This window comes from Dipodomys merriami, unplaced genomic scaffold (assembly GCF_024711535.1).
Source record: "Dipodomys merriami isolate MVZ:Mamm:240054 unplaced genomic scaffold, mDipMer1.0.p SCAF_3, whole genome shotgun sequence".
NCBI classification, from domain to species: Eukaryota; Metazoa; Chordata; class Mammalia; order Rodentia; family Heteromyidae; genus Dipodomys; species Dipodomys merriami.
In genome coordinates this window covers 116,926,234-116,949,094 of record NW_027204492.1, presented here as the reverse complement: position 1 = coordinate 116,949,094, position 22,861 = coordinate 116,926,234, and the positions used below count along the sequence as shown (strand labels likewise).

The 22,861-nt window shown below is 41.7% G+C and overlaps 1 protein-coding gene across 1 annotated transcript in view; it reads left to right on the top strand.

Moving 5' to 3' along the window:
• The window catches only part of Wwc3 (WWC family member 3), a 111,759-nt gene that overhangs the window by 58,508 nt on the left and 30,390 nt on the right, over positions 1–22,861 (top strand). The window contains exons 6-8 of the mRNA XM_070040911.1: positions 9,120–9,249; positions 11,529–11,678; positions 14,397–14,470. Coding sequence (XP_069897012.1) covers positions 9,120–9,249; positions 11,529–11,678; positions 14,397–14,470 — 354 coding nt within the window. The remainder of the gene's footprint in view (positions 1–9,119; positions 9,250–11,528; positions 11,679–14,396; positions 14,471–22,861) is intronic.

Here is a 22,861-nt window from a genome sequence, read left to right as displayed (position 1 = left end):
TGCTGTTGATAGAACTCACTGTGACAACTGAAAATGTCTCCAGATATTCCCACGTGTACCCAGTCGAGAAACAGTCAGTTAGCAGCTGCTGGTTGAGCAGCTCTGAGAAGAGATTTCCATCATTAGAGGATGCGCTTGCTGGTGGGCAGTCAGTCTCATCTACAGTTGTGTCATCTTCTTGTTTGTCTCTTTACACTTAGAATCCCTGTCAAGAGTTTGCGATGACTTTCTTATAACTAGTGAACCATCTGAAGCCAGCAAATTAAATAAACAAAATTGTTTTGTTCCAAATGTGATAGTATTGGTCTGAAAAAAAATCATTTGTGTTAAGAATGGTGCTGTGAGCTTTTTGGGTGAGTCCTTCTCTCTCTTGATTTGGAGCCTGGCTTCACTGGCTAAAGCCGGGAATGTATTTCACACTTCCTGCACCTAATTTCTAATAGTAAAATGGTGAGTGTCTTTGTCCATTTTGGTTGCTATAACAAATAACCTCTGACTACGTGGCTTAAAGCACAGACATTTATGTATTTCATAGTCCAAGACTCCATTCCTAGTGAGAACATCTTTCCTGACTTATAGATGGTCACCTTATTGCTGTCTCATTACATGGGGGAGAGAGAAGAAAGAGGGGGGGGAGAGAGAAAGAGGAGAGCTTGGGGTGGGGGAGAATGAGCACAAAAGCACCCACATTCTGGGCCTTCGATTTTCTTTGGGGAATACTGATGTTTTCTAAAGCTAATTACCTCTCAAAAACCTCACATCCACATTCCATCATACAAGAGGATAGGTCTTCAACCTAAGAGGCTGGAGGGGACACAACATATAGTTCCTAACACTAATGATTGTTCTCAGTTGTCCAGAAGGCAGCACTAGTGCCTGCTGCTTAACCTTCAAAAAAAATCAGGAACCAAGCCAGGTGCTGCTGGCTTGCACCTGTAATCCTAGCTACTCCGGGGGCTGGGATCTGAGAATCATGGTTCAAAGCCAGCCCAGGCAGGGAAATTTGTGAGACACTTATCTCCAATTAGCTACCAAAATACCAAAAAAGCCAGAAATGGAACTGTGGCTCAAGTGGTAGAGCACTAGCCTTGAGCAAAAGAGCACAGGGACAGTGCCCAGGCCCTGAGTTCAAGCCCCAGGACTGGCACCAAAAAAAGAAAAAAAAGGGTGGGGGCAGGAATTTACATGTTTTTTTTGTGTGTGATTGACAAAGGTGAGCAACATAACATGCTTTGTATCCTAGGTGTAGAGACTCACTGTGTGTCAAACATGACTGTAGTGTCACTGTTTATGGAAAGATAATAGGTAAATGTGTCTGACAAGTTTAATTATCTCAGCCTTGTATAAATGGCAAGAACTGGGCATGTCAAGCCCTGTTGTTAAACACTAAGTTAAGATTGACTTTCTTAGCCAGAACTCCTTTCTGTGTCGTTATATATTAAGATCATCTAGGCATCAGGGGAGGCACAGGAGAAAGGTGAACTGGGTCTGCCTAGAGGGACTTTGGTTTTTTTTCTGGCTCTCATTGTCTGGGCCTCTGAAAGATGGTGGTTTTCAGAAACTGCCATGCCCCCTGTAGGTGGGTTTTGATAAATCTATTTTTTTCCAAGGCATTGCCAACTCTGCCTTTTCTATTTCTTACTAGTGTGTTTGCATATATTGTCCTGTCCTACTTGGTTTTTTTTTGTATATATTTTTATTGTAAAAAATATTATACAGACGGATTAAAGTTACATGAGTAAAGAGTACATTTCCTGTTCAGCATTATTTCCTCCTTTGTTTTTCTCCTACCATCTCTTTCCTCCCCATCTCCCCGCCCCCCCAAGTTGTAAAGTTCGTTTTCAACATAGTGTCTTGTACAGATCTCATTGTTACAATGGGTCAAATCTGTATCCTTACTTCAGCATTTTGTTACTTCCCTTCCCCTCCCCAAATTAGAAAAATGTATATACAAGATGCAGGGCACCGACATCAAATACAGTGACAACGTGTTATATAGTGGGGGAGGAACGTACAAAAGAAACAAAAATAATCACATGGTACATAATAAATGCATTAAAAACAACAGCAAGAAAGAAAAAACCACTTGTGTCCCTGTCATTTTGCTTAGCATCATCTTTTTTATTTTATTGTGAGAATACCGTACAGAGGAGTTACAATTATGTGGCCAAGATAACGAGTACATTTCTTATCAAACATTGTTGCCTCCTCTTTGTTTCCCCTTCCCATCCCTTCCCATACTCTAGTTGGTTTATACAGCTGTTTTTCTCATTTTTTAGTGTTTTTTTTTGTTGGTCATGGAACTTGAACTCTGGGCCTGGGCGCTGTCCTCAAGCTCTTCAGCTCAAGGCTAGCATTCTACCACTTGAGCCACAGCCACACTTCCAGTTTTCTGGTGGTTAATTGGAGATCAGAGTCTCACAGCTGGCTTTGAACCATGATCCTCAGATCTCAGCTTCCTAAGTAGCTAGCATGACAGGCGTGAGCCACCAGCACCCAGTGTAAAAGTTTTAGGCAAATCAAACTATGTATCCAGTGCTTGTGCTGGCTACTGGTTTTTATTGCTCATTTGGTTCATTTGCTACCTGCTTCCCAATCCACTGATACAAGCTCCGTCTATAACCTATTAACCTCTATAACCTCTATATCCTAGCCAGCCTCAAGCTTCTCAGATTTCTCCCAGTGCATGTAGTGGCTATGTTATCCTGTGCCCCTTCTGCTAAAGGGATGGGGGAAGAATGAGAACAAGTAAGCAATTGAAATGGATAGATCATTAGAAGGTATCTGGGCAGCCTAGTTGAATTGAGGGTGGACTTCCTGTTCTAATTGGGCCCTACTTTAGTTTTCTCTCACTACTCTACAGTATCTATGGATATTTTATTACCTTGATGCTAGGTATGTTTGAACTCGATTGTAGGTTATTTCTCACTGGCAGAAACTGAAGAAAGTAAGTGGAGCTCCGGAAGAGTCTAAGACTGGAGTCTAAGCGGAAGCTAAACCCTATGCTCTTCTTTCTAGACCCAGCACCAGCTCCTTTGCCAGGGCTCCATCATTTTGGGCAGCTCCATCTCCCTGTTGGAAGGCAAAGGTTCTATTGCAATGTTTTCTTAAGGCTAAATAGCCTAGAAAATAGAACGGGCTGGAAACCAAGAAAACTGCCTTGCCCTTGCCCTTGTCAGGAAGTAAATCCATCCAGTACAGCTGTCATTTTGTGAATGAGAAATGGCAATCTGTGTTTCTCTCAGTGGGTAGGCAGGGACATAGTAGCCACCATACGGAGAGGGTTACCTGCTCCTGCAGCCAGTGTGGAGTATGAGTTGTGCTTCTGGATGAAAGAAGGACGGTACTGTTTGTATTTGTATTTATATTTCTGCTTTCATTAGCAAGGTCCCACGCTTGAGGGCAGGGATTGTAAACTTGCCTCTTGCCAAGGGGAGGCTGCTAGTGCCTGCCAGAGCTGATGGGGACACCCGCCCTCTCTGGGGAGGTGGAGGAATGGCTGGGAAGGCTGTGGACCTGGCCTTGGTCCTGAGGGGCCCATCCCAAGCCCGTGTCCCACCAAGAGGCTAGGCAGCCTTGCCTGGAGGAGCTGCGGAGTGAGCTCTGTTTGAAGCTTTATTGTCACTATGTTTCCTGTGTTCTGTGATTCAACCTCAGGAAGAGGAGAAAACTTGAGCACTGAACCGATGTCATTCTTAAAATTCTTTGTAAGTTAAAAATAATCTGATAGTTTTTCTCTGAGTTTCACAGGCTATTTTTCTGGTGTCAAGGGCTGGACATTTATGTTTGGATCAAGTGATGCAAATTCATATTTATTATTTATTGAGATATTTTGGAAGCATTTTAAGAATTGAAAATGTAATTACCTTATGTTAGTTATGAGTCCTGACTGCAAGTACAGATAGCATATGATCTATTGTACATAAAGGTGAAGCTTCTCTGGTTTTATTACCAACATTGATTTAAGATTTAAGGTAATGGCCCTAGATTTTCCTTTAGAAACTTTCTGCTGTTCTTGCCTCCCAGAATCTCTAGTGTATTCTTTTCCAGAGTACCTCACCAGGAGTTTGGCTGCTTATAAGCATTTTAAACTTGACTTGTTTATTTTGGTGAATTTCCTGGCTAGCAAGGAAATCCATCATTATGTTTGACTCCAAGTGGGGATAAAAGAACCTTTTGTATTTTAGAAAATATCTGTATATTTTGTTAGTATTGTGGCCAAGGAGAGAGAGAGAGGAAAAAGAGGGGGGGATAGGGCGGGGATGTATTGAATATGTATGTGTATATACACACATCTCAATGATGGAAATTGTCAGACATAGAATAGTATAATGAAACCTTTCTGCATCCATTATCCAATTTTTGCTTACACAATACTCAGTGTTAGTTCATCTGTGGCTTTGTCTCATATACTAAGCTCTCGGTCCCTTATTGAAGCAAATCCAATAATCCCATTTGATTGATAAATAAATGTCCTAAAGCTGTGGACTGCTTTTGGAAGCATAACTCTCTTCCCAATACCCCAATTACTAGGTATTTCTTTCTAGCAAGCTTTCATGTTTCTATGGCATGCTTGGATCCAGATTCTGTGTCTCTTTTTTTCTGGTAACTTAGTTGTTGAAGAACCTAATTTACTTCTCTTTTAAAAATTTCCCTGATAGATCTTGTTGCTTGAAGTCCCAAGGCATTGCTGAACTTGTCCTTCGTCTCTTGTTATTGGAGCACACGGGTTAATTTGTTCAAGAGGCTGTTTCTATTTTGTGTTCCTTCTCCACTTTCTTTCTTTTTTCTTTAGTAAAGATGTTTTATAGGTGCTGGTGTTACTTCCTTCAAGGGGTACATCCTCTCTGGTTGTCTCTTTGTGCTGTGAAGATTATCAAGGGGTTCTAGCTTTCTTGGTGTGCTGAATCCAGGTATAGTATTTCCCATCAGCTTTTCACCTAGTCTTGTGTATATGGGTCTTTCAGGATGGGCTTGCTGGGTCAAAGGGTCCATGCATTTGTCATATTATTGGACATTGCCAAATTATCCTTTTTATAGTTTTACCATGTTATCTTCCTATCACTGGTGTATGATGAGGTTTGACCTGTTTGCTAGTCCTATCCGTGAAAGTTTCATATTCATTTGCATTTCTTTTGAATCCCTCTGTAAGAGACTTGAGAAGATAGGTCCCTCACTTACAATAAATAAAGTGTTAAGAAAAGGTAAACTTAAGTGGCTCATGCCTAGCTGCTCAGGAGACTGAGATTTCTAAGGATTGTGGTTCAAAGCTAGACAGGGCAAGAAAGTCTGTAAGACTCTTATCTGCAATTAGCTACCAAAGACAAACCAGAAATAGAATTGTAGCTCCAACTTATAGAATGCTAGCCTTGAGTAAAGAAGCTCAGGGACAGTGCCCAGGCCCTGAGAGTTCAAGCCCTATGACTGACAAAAAGAAAAAGTAAGCTTTACCAGCAAAAGATCTACTTTACACTGTTGCCATCAAGTTTCTGAAGCTTAATTTGAAAAATTGCCTTAATATGATTCATTTCTAGTGTCCATGGGCAAATGGAAGGACACAAAGTTAGGGTACTTGCAGTGTTTCCCACGAGAATGAACTGAGCATGCTCATTGCTGTGGGAGGATCCTCGTTTAGTTTCCTAATGGAGATCTGGAATGTGTTAGATTATTGTCCTGCAGCCAGAAATTCATTTAACATGGTTTCACCCCGAGTGTACCATGCCTACATGGCATTGAAGCCCTTTTCTGCCATGACAACTGTAATGTCCCTGGGGGTGCTGGCGCAATGGCCAAAATGCTGCCCTGACCACCTTGTTACCACATCCGTTGGTGGTGGTGTGATATTTCCATACCTGGCACTCAGTCCTTCTTACAGATTCCACTGTGACCGCTTTGAGCTGAGCCACTGTTATGACTCACATTCTTGTGAGGTGACCACAGGGATTCTTTTAAATGTCTCCTCTGCTTGTGACCCTCTTGCAGCCTTCTCTCTCCTGTAGAATACAAACCAGACTCTAGATGAGTGGTCTCCCTGGTCTGAGCTTTCTTTCTCCCTGGCTACTTTCTTTTCCATTAGCCTCATTCTCCAAACGGAATTTTAACTCAGAGTCTCACTCTTGCTTAGCTTGCTTGCTTGGCTGGTGCTCTTCCACTTGAGCCATACCTACAGCCCAGATTTAGCTGGTTAATTTTTCATCTGGGCACTAAGTTACATTGCTCTGACCCCAAACTTCATTATTATTTTTTGGTTGGTTGTAGGGCTTGTACTCTGGGCCTGGGCACTGTCCCTCAGCTCTTCAGCTCAAGGCTAGTGCTCTACCACTTGAGCCACAGCGCCACTTCCAGTTTTCTGACGGTTTTATGGGAGATAACAGTCTCACAGACTTTCCTGGCTGGGCTGGCTTTGAACCGCAATCCTCAGATCTTAGCCTCCTGAGTAGCTAAAATTACAGACATGAGCCACTGGCGCCCGGCCCAACTTCCTTATTAAGTAAAAAGATTGTGCTTAGCTCATAAAGCTGTTGAAGTGGTTAAATGCCAGGTGTAAAGCATGCATCAGACCCTGTCATGTAACAGGTGGTTGACATATTGAACTACTTCCAGATAAAATCTCTGTAATATATCATACAATATGACCAGATAGTGTGGTTTTTTTTTTGCCAGTCCTGAGGCTTAAACTCTGGGCCTGGGTTCTGTCCTGAGCTCCTTTTGCTCACAATTAGCCCTCTACCACTTGAGCCACAGCGTCACTTCTGGCTTTTTCTGTGATTAATTGGAGATATGAGTCTCACAAACTTTCCTGCTGATCCTGGCTTTGTACTACAATCCTCAGATCTCAGCCTCCTGAGTAGTTAGGATTACAGGCATGAGCCATCTGCACCTGACAAATAGTTTTATATAGTAATGCTTTCTATTATTGTTTCCCCATGACAAGCACAGAGCATGTAAAATCCTATGCTTGATATACTGAGCTATTTTCATGTAACAGTGTATAATAATAACTATTTTTTTTTTTTTTTGCCAGTTCTAGGGCTTGAACTCAAAGCCTGGGCACTGTCCCTGAGATTTTTTGCCCAAGACTGGCGCCCTACCAGTTGAGCCACAGCACCACTTCTGGCCTTTTCTGTGTATGTGATACTGAGGAATCAAACTCAGGGCTTCCTGCATGCTAGGCAAGCACTCTACCACTAAGCCACATTCCCAGCCAACATAACTAATTTTTGGAAATAGTTGTTTAGAGAGTTCTAGCCTTGAGACCATGTTATTCACGACTTTCACATTTATTTCTTTAATGGTAAAATCTTTTCCCCTTTCTTTTCCTGCATCTGACTACTTGTATGAAACTAGAATATCTGTGACAGAGAACTGAGGAACTGCTGGGGAAGCAAGACTAGGGCTCCCAGCCCTTCCTGGGCTCACCACACTGCTATTGGGCTTGCTGCTCTAGGGTTTCTTGGTACAGGGCCCAAACAGTGGTCCTGGTCCATTCTTATTCAGGCTTCTCCAGGCCAGAGCTCAGATCCTTGCCCTCAAACTCGCACTTTGGTTCGGGACGTGTCCTGTAATATAAAAGCTCCGGCTCTTCTCCATAATGGGATGGAATCTGTTTCCCTGTGGAAGTAGCTCTTCTCTTCTAGCGTGTGCCACCTCAGGAGGATGCTGTCTCCATTTGCGGAATTACTGATGCCATACTTTGATGTTTTAGCTGCTGAAAGCAACAACATTCAAGTCAAAAACAGGAAGCAATAGCATTCCCCTCTCAGACTGCAACCTTGACCCTTCCACCCGCTGTATGTCTATAGGTATTTGATTAGTATCCATTCTCAGGTACTTGAAAACACGCTGTAGAGAAGCGGGAGACTAATTTGCTTCACTGCAAATTGTGTCACACGTGGCAAGGAGTTTATTAATGTGGAAAAGAAATCAGAGTTGGCCCCTTACTTACTTATTCTTCATGTGTCAGTAGATACCACGTCACCCTGGTAATCATCATCAATGCAAATATTCCAGGCCAGGCCTCCTGCCAAATGAGGTCTTCCCTTGCATTTTCTCTTTAAATCTCAAGCCCATACTATGAGAATAGTGTTTTTATTAACCTCATTTTTGAGACCCAAAGGAACTGGTGGAGAAGAGGGGAGGGGTCCCACACGTATCGAATGGACAGGCTAATGCGCTACTCTGACTTGCAGGATACCAAGAGGTGTGGAGAGTGGAAACACGGCAGCTTTTGGCCTGGCAGTTAAGAAGCGACATTCTCAGGGTGATGTGTGGGAAAAAGATTAGCAATATAACCTGTGTAATGTTAGGTCTGGAACCTGAAAAGCAAGCTAATTGCTTTCCAGGGAAGGACTTCATTCCATCTCTGGACAAGTTTCCCAAGCTCCTTAGCCCTGAGGGCTCTCAAAGCTTGAGATTTAGGTATGGGAGACGGGACGGAGGAAGCACTCCAGCTGCCTGTTAGCTGAAGGTGAAGCGCAGTCTTGTCCTGTTCTGTGCTCTGCTTCCACCATTCTTAACCTGGCCTACCATGCATAGGAGTTGGCTGGAAGGATAGATGGGTGGACAGACAGAAGGAGGGAGGTAAGGGGAGAGGGAGGGAAACATGGAAGAAGGAAGCTTGGATAGATGGATGTTTGGATTGTAGGTAGGGAGGAGAGAAAACTAGAATGAAATGAGAGGACACAAACCTTTCCAGCTTTTGCATAAGGCACCATTATTGAAACTCGTTACTTATTGCTATTTCCCATGTACTCTCCTTATACACAAATCTCATTTCATAAACATTCTGACTGTTAATCTGGATATATGCTGGCAACAGAGAAGACTTAATCCTCCTCTCAGGGGACTTAACAATCCTTTACTAAAGCTAGTTACCTTGCTGCCTGCTCCTTAATAGAGGATGTGGGTCTCTACGCTGCAGCCATCTTCCAGCTAAGTCTCAGCTCTCTGTAGTTCCTACAATGAAGGAAGGTTTTGTAGAGTCTTCACCAATCTGTGTCAAAAATATTGCTTTTACTTGTGTCCCACCTTTCTACAAAGACTTTTTATGGGTTTTATTGTTGTTTAAAGGAATGTTATGGCCTTATGTGGAACAACCGTAATTTTTCTTTTTTAACTAGGATTGATCGGAAGATGTCAAGTGCTCACACTAACTACAAACTGGATGAGGCTCAGGCTATAATGAGTGAGCTTCACACCATCAAAAAAGCTATTTATACTGGCGAGAAGGAGCGGCGGGACCTCATGCAGGTAGGGCCTAAGGGTATCCCTTGCACAACCTGCCCACCTACCTGTCTATCTTTTATTTACTACGTATGTTATATACAATTTATGTATAATATTATTTATGTGTATTTTAGACACACAACTGCTCAGTATGTTTAGATTAGTATACTGATTTCCGGGGCCATTGTAGCACAAGTGGCTTAAGATAACAGAAATGAACTGTTCCTGATTTGGACGGCAGAAGTCTGAAGTCAAGGTATCAGCAGGGCTGTGCTCGCTCTGAAGGCTTGGGGGAATGGGAGTGCGGTTCTTCTCTTCCTCTTCTTAGTTTCTGTGGCACCAGGTGTTCCTGGTCTTTCATGGCTTAAAACTGTATCATTCCAGTCTCTGGTTTCATTGTCACATAATCTTCTTCTATGTCCCTGTGTCCAGATTTCCTCTATCAGGATATCTGGCATTCTATTAGTGACCCACCTACTCAGGATGGCCTCATCTGACAGAGATCATATCTGTGAAGACCTTATTTCCAAATAAGGTCATATTTACAGGTTCTGTGGATCAGTATCTGAATATATCTTTTGAGGCAATGTATAATATAACTCCACCTACAGCAATGGGCGATAAAATGATGTTGTTAATAATCAAAATAACACAAAACATCTATGATAAGTCTTGTTATTCCTTCATCCCCCCATTTCTCATAACTACTTGTATTCTCTTCTTACATAAGCTTTTAGCATTCATGCAAATACAAAACAAATTGGAATACATGTGCAAAGCTTCTTATACAAAGCTAGGGTGGTGCTGCTATTCCTCTGTCGCTTCCTCATGTGATGATAATATCCTGTATTTATTCCCTTATCAGTTCCCAAAGAACTTCTTTATTCCTTGATCTGTTTGCATAGTATTTGAATTATGTAGTAGGGGCCATTGCAGCTTTGTATTACTTAATGATTTTACCCCTTGAACTTCTGTGGTTTCTATTTGTTTTTTTAAGTCAGTTTTATAAATGCCCTCCTGTTTGTGTAGCGATAGAACACATTCACTGCTGCTTATTATAGCTTTTATTTTTCACTTGACACTTAAAGTAGCACCTAGTGCCTGAGAGGCATTTGTCTAGATTCTGTAGAATATAAATTCAGAGAACATAGAATGCAAGGCTCAGATTTATAAGCAAATACGTGACCAATGCACAAATGAAGGTCTTCTTTGGAAGTGCTTCCCAAGGTCAAGGCTGTGAGGACTTAATAGAAAGTTCTCATCATGCTCTCCAAGATGTCTGTTATTCATATAATCCTGGCCAACACTCAGGGTGGACCAAGTGGCACTTCATGGCAGCGACACAGAGAGTCCCACACAAGTGTCTCTGAAACCATGGTGGGCTACACTGGGAAAAGCTGCCCAGTTACTTTGCTTGGATTTTCCATCATGGAGGCAGGAGATACAATTTCTACAGAAGCCTCATGCCCCACTATCTTCTTTGAGGTCTGCACAGCTTCTTCAACTCTGAGAAGCCCTAGGGAGATCCTTGAGCCAAAGTTCTCTTCCATTAAAATCAGTTAGATTGAGGTTTTTTGGTTATTATATGAACTTAATAAGACTAGCTCCTACCAAGGGGCCTTTGTCACGATTTTGACACAATTATGTGCGTTCTATTGCATTTACTCATTCTGGTTCTAGTATCTGTGGTGATAACTGAAGGTGACTAGGTTTAAAAGTCTAAAAGAAATGGTAAAAAAAAAAATCAGATTTGTCTTAAACTTCCCTACAAAGGGTTCCTTGTGCCCAAATGCATACTTTATTATAATTTTTTGGCAAACTAACATTGATATGAGATTACTCTTGACAATACATAATTATGACTGAAAAAAATCAGGTTATAAAACCGCATGAGCATTGTCTGGAGCTGTTTTCATCTTCTGTGGTATATCTGTAATAATATTGAGAAGGCCTGCATCTTGCAAGAGTCACTTACTCATTGAACTTCTTGAATAGGAATGAGCATTTTTTCTTTAGGAAATACAAATATTTAAAATCCAGTAAAAGTGGCCTTATCACAGTTTCCTTTTATTCATGTGCTGCCAGGAGGACTGAATCGCTTTCTTATTTCAATGACTGAGAATTTTATTAAAAGTGCATGCAGTGAAAAACATTAGCTTAAAATCTAGTGAGAAAGGGGCTGAGGAAGGGTAATTCTCCAGTCATAAGGCTGCAGACCTAGAACAGAAAAGAAATGATTGCTTCCACAGCAAAGGGAAACCTTGCCTTCTCTACTTCAGAGAGCTTGTCTTATTCTCTTCCAGAGCCTGGCCAAGCTTACTGACAGCTTCAAGAATAGCTGCTCCATCACTGACTCTCTGCAAGATTTCCCTCACAGTGCAGGCACGCATGGCAACTCCGGCACCGCTCAGCAGTTCTGTGATACCGGCTCTCAGACAGATGCCATGGGGGAGGTATGTCTGCCCTAGAGCAGAGAAACGCATGAGCCCAGAGAAGAGTTGTTGGATTGCATTGCTGTCACTCATTTGACTTAATTTTACACGTTCATTTCAGAAGTATTTTGGGCTTTGTGTCATTATGTTTGAAAAAGTATCCAGCTGTGATGGTTCAGTGACATAAGATACACCACGTGATTCTTAGCATGGGTCAGCAAGCATTTTCTGTGGAAGGATCAGTTAGCAAATATTTAGGCTTCACAGGCAGACCCTCTCTACCTTGACTGTTCATCTCTGTCATTGTATTGCAAGAGCAGTACCAGATGATAAGTGGGAGAATGGGTTGTCTGTGTGCCCTACAACTTTATTTCCACAGTGGGCAGTGCGCTGGATTTGATCTCTGGTTTAGACCACCTGGGTTATACTTGGTTGCCATTTCTTGCTCTTCAAAAGTGAATGTTACTAAAGGAATGACACTGAGAGAGCTAAAATAAATGGGAGAACTAAAAGAAAATTTGAGAACTGGAATAATTGCATCACCTCCCCCCACTTTGATGGTACTAGGGTTTAAACTCAGGGTTCTATACTTGCTAGGTAGGTACTCTTACACTTGAACCATATCCTCCCAGCCCTGTTTTTTAGTTATTGTTCACCTAGAATCTCAAAGCTGTTTGCCTGGGGTTGCTGCAGGGAGAGATCCTCCTGTTTATACTTCCTGTATAGCTGAGATTACAACATGAGCCATCACACCTGTCCCTGTGCCTGTTAGTAATTAATGAAGCCTTTAGTTAACTACAGGAATGGTTGGGAGAATTATCAGCTGAAATTGTGCAGTGAATAATCAAAAATATGCTTGTGTAATGTCAAACTGAGTTTGAAATTGATTTGCCAGTAAATCTATTTGGAAAGCAATTTGGAGGGCTAAGATAAAATACCAATGGAATCTCTCTTCCTCCCTACCTCATTAAATAAAAAGAAACCAGAAAAGGGAGAAGAAGCGATTTGATGGAAAGCTATGGATTTAAATGAGCTGGTATTTTGAAATTTTGGGATAGTACCTTTCTAGGGAGAGGATGATATAAATTATGACTTATGATTTAGGTCTTGATGTCTTGGAAATACCCTATTTTCAGGTTTACCTTTGTTATGGTCAAAAGCAGCTTTGGGCATTTTTGAGCAGACACCTTCAGTTTAAAGAATATGGTCACCATCACATAAAAGCACCTGAGTCAAAAATGTTTGGCATTTTTGCCTAAAGATTTTGAAGGAAGGAAACAAGTAGAAAACTAATTGAATTCTGGAAGTGACTCCCTGCTGCTTATCATAAGATTAGATTTAGAATTTACAGCTCTTAATTGGTTTGAGAGAAACAGATAAGATCAAAGGCTCTCTAATGAATTTGGTAAGCCATTCTAAAAATGTTAGGTCAAGAGTGGTGGCTGGTTCTGCTACTCTAGCTGTAAATTGTCATGGTTTATGAGCTCCTGCAGTTTACTGGGGCTTGTCTTGGCTTGGCAGCTTTACAGCTGTTATCTTGGTTTAACTAGTTTCTGTGTGTGTGTGTGTGTGTGTGTGTGTGTGTGTGTGTGTGTGTGTGTGTGTGTGTGTGTGTGTGTGTGTGTGTGTGTGTGTGTGTGTGTGTGTGTGTGTGTGTGATGTTATTTTCAGTATACTTGGTATGAAAATATTTAATATTTAATAAAATATTTAATACGATATAAATCATGTATAAAAAGTGGTGTATAAATTTAATATTTAATAAAATACTTAATATTTAATCACAGCTACTGATCATATTTTGAGCATTTAAAGTGTAATTCTAAAATGATCATCCCCTCACTTTCCTTCCTTTTATGGTTTGTTTTTGTGACTATGACTTTGGAAGTCATCCTCTACTTCCTACATACTAGTCTTTCTTCAGAATTTGAGACTTCTTAGTAGATCACTACAGTTGTCCTTCAGCATCCACAGCCAGAGCCTTCCTCAGATATCAGAATTCACACATGATTGAGTTCGTTATGTAAAATGGAATGGTGTGTGCAACATTACCGACACTCTTCCTCCCATATACTTAAAATCTTCTCCAGATTACTTATAATATCTAATGCAGTGTAAATGTTACACAAACAGCTGTTATATTCTATTGTTGGGAAATAGTAATAGGAAAAAAGTTTGACCATTCCTAACTACAGCTTTTTTGAATAATTTTTATTATCTTTAAGTAGTTGTACAAAAGAGTTTCAATTTAACATGTCACTCTTTCCTTAGCTACAATTTTGATCTTCAGGTGGTTGAATCTATGGATATAACTCACAAATATGGAGGAATCAGAGAGTCTGCAGTGCAAAGTTGGACACATTTTTTGCCTTTGTATCAACTTATACTAAGTAATTTCTTGTTTTATTTTAAAGCTAATTTGTTGTTATTTGGGATTATATGGTCGATGAGTATACTTGCCTTGTTTATAAAACAAAAACAATACCAGTTTTAGGGAAGCAAAGGTCTTCTCAGCTTGGCTCCCAGCCCTCACCGGTCAAAGGTAGCAGAAGAGAGCAGCAGAGTATTATTTGAAGTATTCTCTTCTATGGCTTTGAAAAATTGAAGTTGGAAGACAAATTAAAAGAATAGTCTGTATTGTTTCTGAAAGTTTAAATGAATTGTTGATATTTTGAAAATACGTTTTTAATGTCATTTCCCTCTCCTCCTCCCTTTTTTTTGGTTCTTTCTTCTGGGAAGTTTGTCTTTGATGATAAAACAAGACTGGTAGACCGAGTCAGACTTAACTGGCAATATGAGGAAGCCCGAAAGAGGTAAGAAGCACATTATTCCAATCTTGCCTTCTGCTTACTTCTTTCTTTCATGGAAAAAAGCTCAGTGTGCCTCCAGCATAAATCAGTGTCTACAGGAATACAAACCAAAGTATCTTCATTTATATGTACCTTTTTAATCTACATGGCAAACTCTGGACTGTGCTTAAATGGAATCTGGGTATTGCAGATTTGTGAAGAGTTGAGTCTATAAGAATAGAGACTTTTGCAACTTTCTTCGTCATACCAGCTATTTCTGAACTCCCTTCCTTCCCTCACAGGAAGTATCTGTCCCTCAGACTAGTGTGATAAAACTGTCCTGTCATCTCATCTATGTGGCTCCTAATGTCATAGGTCAGTGCAGAAAAGCACACACACACACACACACACACACACACACACACACACACACACACACACACACAGAGCTTAGTGTACAAGCTGTTTTACTAAGTATTAGGTCAGCAAGTGACAGCAGCACCTACTCAATTTCATTTTATTGGAGAGAAGTGACATCACCTATGTTGACCTGCATTGTGACTCTCTTGCCTTCCGCAAACTGAGATTTAGCTGGGTGTGTGGATTGAGTTTCTCTTTCTTCACCAACAATGCTATCCCTCAGCCTTCACCATAGAACAACCTGAGAATTCTCCCCAGTCTTCTCACAGCAGAATTTTTCCAGTGTGATGTTTTTAGTGTGCCACATTTCTCTTCAGGGGTTTAGGGCCCCCATTTTCAGTATTCTGACCCTTCCCTGGATCACATGTCCTCTTTTTAGGCACTTTATCTCTTATGCCTTCTGGAAAGAGTCTGAAAATCAAATCCATTCAAAATATATGCTTTAGAAAAGTATGAATTATAACTTCTTAAAACGTTTCCTTAGTCATAAATGAAATGCTATCTTATTATCTTAGGAAAAAGGAGCAGAAATCAGGCGAGATGAGGGTCTCCTTTCTGGAAGCTCAGCACTTGGGCCCGTTCAGTATACTTTAGACCTCATAGAGTCTGGAAATCGACTTTGTTGGCTTTGTAGAAACTGTAAAAATAGCAGCAAAAGCAGACCATCTGACTCCTGCTACAGGGCCAACTTAAACCGACATGGCCTTATATTTGCTAGGAGGTGGTACACCGATTCTTCCTGGTTCTTTAGGGTATACTCGTGGTGGGCTTTAAGTTTCCCTACGGAATGTTGCCAAGTTCATTGACCAGAGCTGGTTCCCCTCGTGGTCACATTCTTCATTTTGCATGCATTCCTTCTCTTGCTTGTGAGGGGTGATTGTTTCTTCTGACTCGTCTTCTGCCTGTTTGTGCCTGTTTCGAAGTGGAACTTCGAAGTGTGGGTGCTGCTGGAATTTGCTGTGCTGCATCAACACAGAAAAGAGATCATTGCTACACTTAGGACCATAATTGTTGTGTGTTGCTGTGACATTTATCAAACATAGCAAGTGGCCTCTTTGTTTTCTAGAAATGATGTCGGTATATAGTAAGTCACCTTTGAAATGTCAAACAATACCTTTGGGGAAAATTGAGTATTTAAGAAAATTACTCAGGGAACATGCATTGCACTTCCTGATTACTTTTGAATGAAAGTATTATTTCCAGATTGCCAGGACACTGAGCATCTTACTGCGGCTATAGAGGAGAGTTTCAGCTGAGTTTCCAGCTTAGTGTCACAGTAGGGGCTTTTCAGGAATGCCTTTCTGGGCTATCTGGAATGGCTAAAAATCCAATATGTAGGGTAGGTTGACCTGGTTGGCTGCACAGGCACACACAGCCTGCCCCGTGAGTGCAGTGCTTCTGAGCATGGGGAGTGGAACTGTAGCTCATGGTCATTGCCACAGTTGGGCAGCAGGTGCTCAGAATTCTCCAGTGCAGAGGCTGACCCTCACAGCACGGTCTTGGCTGGCCTATGCTGTTGGTAGTATTGAGGCTAAGAAAACTTACTCTTGAGAGCCTGGCGCCAGTGGCTCCCGCCTGTCATCCTAGCTACTCAGGAGGCTGAGAGCTGAGGATGATGGTCCAAAGCCAGCCTGGGCAGGTAAGCCCATGAGACTCTAATCTCCAATAAACTACCAGAAAACCAGAAGTGGTGCTGTGGCTAAAGTGGTAGAGCGCTCACCTTGAGCACCGAGAGGCTTGGGTACATCGCCCAGGCCCTTGAGTTCAAGCCTTAAAACAAAAACCCAAAAAGAAAACTTAGTCTTGGGATTCTACCTGTCTTGTTCCTGAATCTTCACTTTGCATGGGCAGTAGCAGCCCAAGTGAGCCTTTGCTAACTCACAGGCACCAGCCCACTTTCCTAGGTCCTCACCTGCCCTGTGCCAGTCACATTGGCCCCCTTGGCATTCCTTAGTCATGCTTCTACTGCTGAAGACTCACCCCATTAGTATCCTGGCAGGCCTCAAACCCACCAGGCAAATTTCTGACTTGATGCCTAGAGTCAGCATATTGGGGAGCTTGTGAGCATGTTACTCACCTTCCATAACAAATAAGGCTTTGTGCATGTGATGACGTTAAGGACCTGGAGGTGGAGAAATCACCCTAATTGATTCAGGGAAGCCTAGTGTCATCCAGGGTCCTTACAGGAGAGAAGGAAGCAGGAGAAAATGAGGGAGGGGTAACACTTCCAAAAGAAAGGTACTCATTACCTTACTTATATAACTGTAACCCCTCTGCATATCACCTTGACAATAAGAGAGAGAGAGAGAGAGAGAGAGAGAGAGAGAGAGAGAGAGAGAGAGAGAGAGAGAGAGAGAGAGAGAGAGAGAGAGAGAGAGGAGAGAGAGAGAGAGAAGGAAGCAGGAGGGCGAGCATGAAGGAAGAGACAGAATGATGGAAGAGAGGCCAGAATGATACAGGGCCATGAGCCAAGGAATGGAGGAAGCCCCGAGAAACTAGAAGAGGCAAACAGATGGAATCTGTCCTAAAACCTCCAGAAAGAGGGTTCATGCTGATTCATAGAGCTGCAGCTGAATAATGGTATTGCTTTAACCCACCATGTTTGGGGCCAGTTCTTTGAACAGCAGCAAAAGAAAACGCATACAGTGTCCCTGCTCTGGCTACTTCCTCAGCTTGAAATAGAGTACTCCCCCTCCCCCACGAATTGTCATAGGAGCCTCTATTATGGCTTGGATCTGAAATGTCCCCTGAATGCCACGTGTTACAGGCTTGGCTGCCAGCTGATGAACGTTTCAGAGGTGGAGTCTACTTGAAGGAAGTGAGTTACTTGGAGCATGCCAAAGATCTTCGATTTCTTAAATTTTCCTGGACGTGCGGCAGAGATGGCACGCTCCCTGGAACTAAGGAGAGAGTTTCCAGAGGCTGGTATTATGTGGGAGGATCATTTAGATGGTAGATCTTGGCTTTTGGTTTTCGACAGTGAATGTGATGCTTTTAATGGCTTTAATCCATCCTTGAAACATTCCCATCAGCAAATGGATCCCCGTTGCTCACTGCTTGCAACCCCTCCTGGTTCTGATCCCCTGAGATGGTGGCAGCAATGACCTCTCCTGTCCCATTGCAGTCTTTAAATACTGCCTCCAGTCATTCCAAGTTGCTTCTGGGAGTTACGGCTTGACTGGTAATTGTTCCATGCCTGAGCTGTAAGCTGCCAATCTTGTAATCCAGCTGTGGCACTGACAAGTTGCTGGACTCCATGCCATTTTCAAGACAGCCTTACGTCTCCTGTGCCTGAGTACATACAGTGAAAGTTAAGACGAGTGAACATCATGGTTTCATCCTCCCCCAGATGAGGGATTTTACTACCATCGCTTTCTCTGAACCTTTTGTGAGGGATTGCCTCTAGATGAGGCATCTGATTAGAACAGCATAGACGTGGGAAGAGAGTGGTGGCAGGCAGTTTTCTAGCAAGAATTAAAGCTTCAGTGGATATCAACATTCCAGGATCCAGGTGGTGAGGCTATCATCAAGACCTTACGGCTTTGAGGTGCTGTCTGTGACTTGATTGGAGTCTGACACATCCCTGCTGTGAGCATCACCAGCGAAGGGGTGTCTGTGTGCAGGAGAGCATCATCCTTAGCCACCAAAACATTTCAGTGGTGGTATTAGCAAAGAATAATGTGTCCCTCCCTCATTATTCACACTCAACTAGAGAACATCATGTGGTCTCTTCTCTTGCCCCAGTAGACTTCATCAGTTTAGTCACAGGACCCGGCATTTGGTCTTGCCCTGCTGCCACTTCTTCCTTGGGACATCAGCCTTTCAGCTCCTGTTTCTAACATCATCACACCCTGCAAAGCTCAGCTTATCTACTATATTAGTCAGGGTTCTCCAGAAAAATGGGATCAATAGGTGGTATGGGGGTGGTCATTATAGGAATTGGCTTACATGATTGACAGGCTGAGAGATCCTACTGTTATTTGCACACTGAAGAACCAGAAAAGCGAGTAGTGTAATTAAGTTGAATCTGATCACCAACCATCAGTGTTTGGCGGGGATGCTAGTCTAAGTCTCGGAGTCCAAAGACCTAAGGACAAGGAACTTCTGTGTCTACTGATTCAAATACTAATCTACACCAGAAACATTCCCATAGACATACACACAAAGGTTTTACCAGCTACCAGAGCATCCCTTAACTCAGTCGGGTTGACACATACTTACCATAATCCACCCTCTACAGAACCGCTTGTGTTTTACCAGTTCCAACAGGTAGAGAACGTCATATCAAAATATATTTTGAAGAAATTATCCCTTAGTTATCTCAATTTGAGATTGTTTCTGAGAAGTACAAAATTAACAAAATGCAGAATTCATGACAGAAGGGCTTTTGATATGTTTAAATTTAAAGGAAGCTGATAGAGAGAATTCTGTGACCAAACTACCAGTAATCGTAGTGACCAGTTTTGTGTTGCAGCTGTGTATCCTCTGAAATGGACCGAGAGGACGGCTTCTGCCATTCCCTTTAGGGACGTGTCTTTGAATTCACAAGGCAGACATGATAGGATTATTTTTACATTACTGGTTAAACAAATTTAGAAGTAAAGTTACAAGAGCAAGTCTTCTTGAAGCAATCCTGATGACACACATAGTTCCTTATTTTTAACCTAGGAGCACTTATTCTAGAACTGTGCACAAATCATAGCTATTACCATAGAAACACTCCACCCAGAGAGGAGCATAGCTGTGGATGCATCCAGTTTCTCTGTCTTCATTTTCATTGCCAGGATCAGTCCTTCTGTTCATATTGTCAAGAGTCAGCAGTTGTATGATTCCAGTTGACTTTGATAAGTCACCTGAGTTTTCCCTTTACTTTTTAGTGACTTTGTATTTTGCTTTGGGGGAGTAGACTACAGCTGTGAGAAAGAAAGAAAAGCATCTTTGCTATTAAAGCTTTATCCTCCCCATTTGAGTCAGGATAAAGTAGCTGGAAGACTTGGTTTTTTATATGAGGATGTTGTGCTCTGAAGATGGATATTTTTCAGGGTAGAAGTTATTAGGGAGGGAAAGTGGGGATTAGATAAGACATTGATTATTTATTAGCAGACCATTCTTGGCACTGTATTTTCTAAATTCAGATTTCTTGAATTACCTATGTAGAGATCGGCAGAATGCACACTGGTTTACCAATATTTAGTTCAGCAAGGGGAGGTGATTTCATTGTCTGTTTAAATCTTAGATGAGATTTTTTCTTTAGTCTCTACTTTCATTTAAATAGATGAAAAGGTAAAATTGAGAAAAAATGTAAGAAATATCAAGTCTGTGACCATAATAGAAATCTGAAGGCACAGATCTCAAAGTTGTCTTCACGTCTTGGAAAGTGGCATTAGGATCCATCATGGCTCATCATCATCAAACAGGGTGATGGGTGGCCTAGACTTCTGTTTGCTCTTCCAGAAAGCAGCAGAAGTTTAGGAACTTGTGATATTTCAGAATTCAGAGTTTAGGTATTGATTCAAATAATTGGAGATTGCTTTTGATGTGCCTCAAAAGTTTTAAATATCAGAAGTGCGCTTTTCTAGGAAAGATACAAGTCATTTAAGATGTCCATATGCATTGTGAGAATCTAAATAGTTTCTGCAGCATAAATTCAGGTTTTCATTCATGGTTTAATGTACTTGGATTTAAACAGAGAAGTTGTTTGGGTAGAATTCATAAGGGAAAGATGACTCCTGGTTTACATTAGACTCGACCAAGGAATAGAATTTGAAAGCCCATAATAAATATGAAACCTGAATGCTTAATTCAAGATTTACTTTTCATTTCTTCACTATCAGGGCATGAGAACATCTGTTTTTAAGCTTTTTGAAGGCATTTGTGAAAGATTATAAACTATAAAAAGTATAATCTATCAAAAATAAGAACCAATAAAACAGATAGTTGACTTGTACAAAAAAGAAAAAGGAAAAAAACTATTACCAATTTCAAGTGGCTTTCAGTTTTCGTTAAAAATGCACTTGGACAAGTTTTTTTTCTGCAAACTTTAATCACAATCTTGCTTTGTTTCTGTGTATTTAATGTCACTGAAATGATATTTCAAAGAAAATCCTTTCTAGAAACTGCTTTTCCTTTCATGCCCAGAACTGGAATGATGGCCCTCATAGGAATGGGGCTCTAAGTAGAGGCTCAGCTGTTTGGCATGGATATAGAAGAAGGTGCATTGAACCTCTCAGCACATCTGTGTTTAGCTTTAGGCAAGAAGTCTGTTTCCTCATGTAAACCTCCCATATTGAAGATACTCCCTGCAGATGGCTCTTTTCCACAGCACAGCAGACAAGCATATTGTTTGAAAGGCAAGGGGAATGTATGAGCAATCCATTGTTGAAGAAATCCTAGTGCTTTTTTGGCTTCCAGAATAGACAAAGAATGATGTGCCTCTCTTGACCTGGCTGAAAGGGGCCCCAAATTTCTACACCTAGGGAATGAGTATAAGGAAGGATATACTTTCTACTATAGGCCACTTCCTCTTCATAGATAGCTTAAAATTGAACTTGGAATCATTTGTATTGCTGTGAAATTTTACTTTAAAGGGCACTAGGCTTAAGGATGGAAATGCTTGTACGGGTTCAGCACAGCCGAAACAACTTTTCCAGATGAGTTGCAAGAAATCAGCCTTATCCGGATCTTGTTTCTGTTGGAGAGGTCGCCCCTCCCCATAGATCCTTGCATATTTTTCCTGCAAGCTCTGAAAAGTTGACTGCATGCTTTAATTTTGGCTGTAGTACTGTTTCTTTATGTCTGAGGCAGGCAGACCTTCTGAAAGTTGCTCTAAGGCCTCTCTTCTCTCTTATCCTCATTCTTTTTTTCTTTTCTTTTTTTTTTTTGGGGGGGGGTCCGGTCATTGGGCCTGAACTCGGGGCCTGGGCGCTGTCCCTCAGCTCTTCAGCTCAAGACTAGCGCTCTACCACTTGAGCCACAGCGCCACTTCCGGCTTTTTTCTTTTTGCTTATGTGGTGCTGAGGAATCGAACCCAGGGCCTCAAGCATGCAAGGCAAGCGCTCTACCACTGAGCCACCTTCCCAGCCCCTCTTTTTTTCTTAATAGTGCACATTACTTGAGATTTTCCTGGGAAAGTTATAATTATCTGGAACTGGCATCCTCGTCCATACCAGTTATCTCAGAGCTGGCAGGTTCAAATGACATTGTGATCACTTCACCATTAAAACCTCCAGAGACTGGGGTTGTTGCTCTGTGGTAGAGTTGTTGCCTGGCATGCATAAGGCCCTGCCTGGGTTCCATGTCCAGAACTATCAAAAAAAACTAAAACCAAAAGAAACCTCAAAAAACCTAAAAGGAGTGCTTTTAAGAATACATGTAGCCAGGCGCTGGTGGCTCATGGCTGTAATCCTAATTACTCAGGAGGCTGAGATCTGAGGATTGAGGTTCCAAGCCAGCCTGGTCAGGAAACTCTGTGAGACTATTATCTCCAATAAGCTACTTAAAAAACCAGAAGCCGGGAGTGGCACTGTGGCTGAAGTGGTAGAGTGCTTGCCTTGAACAAAAAGCTCAGGGACAGAGCGCAGGTCCAGAGTTCAAGCCCCAGGACTTGCAAAAGAAGAAGGAGGAGGAGGAGGAGGAGAAGGAGAAGGAGAAAGAATAATGCATATATGTATATTGACAAGAGAAGAAGAAGAAGAAAAGAAGAAGAAAAGGAGGAGGAGGAAGAAGAAAATGCATATATGTATATTGACAACAAGATCTGGCTAGATTTAGATGAACTCCCATAGGCTTTCCAATGGATCCAATAAATTGAAATTTAAAAAGTATGAGGATAGTAGGTTTTCTCCTTGTTCTTCAAGTCTTTTGTTTGTGATTTTTACCTTTGACTTGACTTGGTTTGCAGTAAAATTCTGCAGACACTTCATTGGGTATAGTGTCTTACTTGGCACCTAGTTATTTATGGATCTGCTTGGAACGTATTTACCTTGGGCTTCAGTT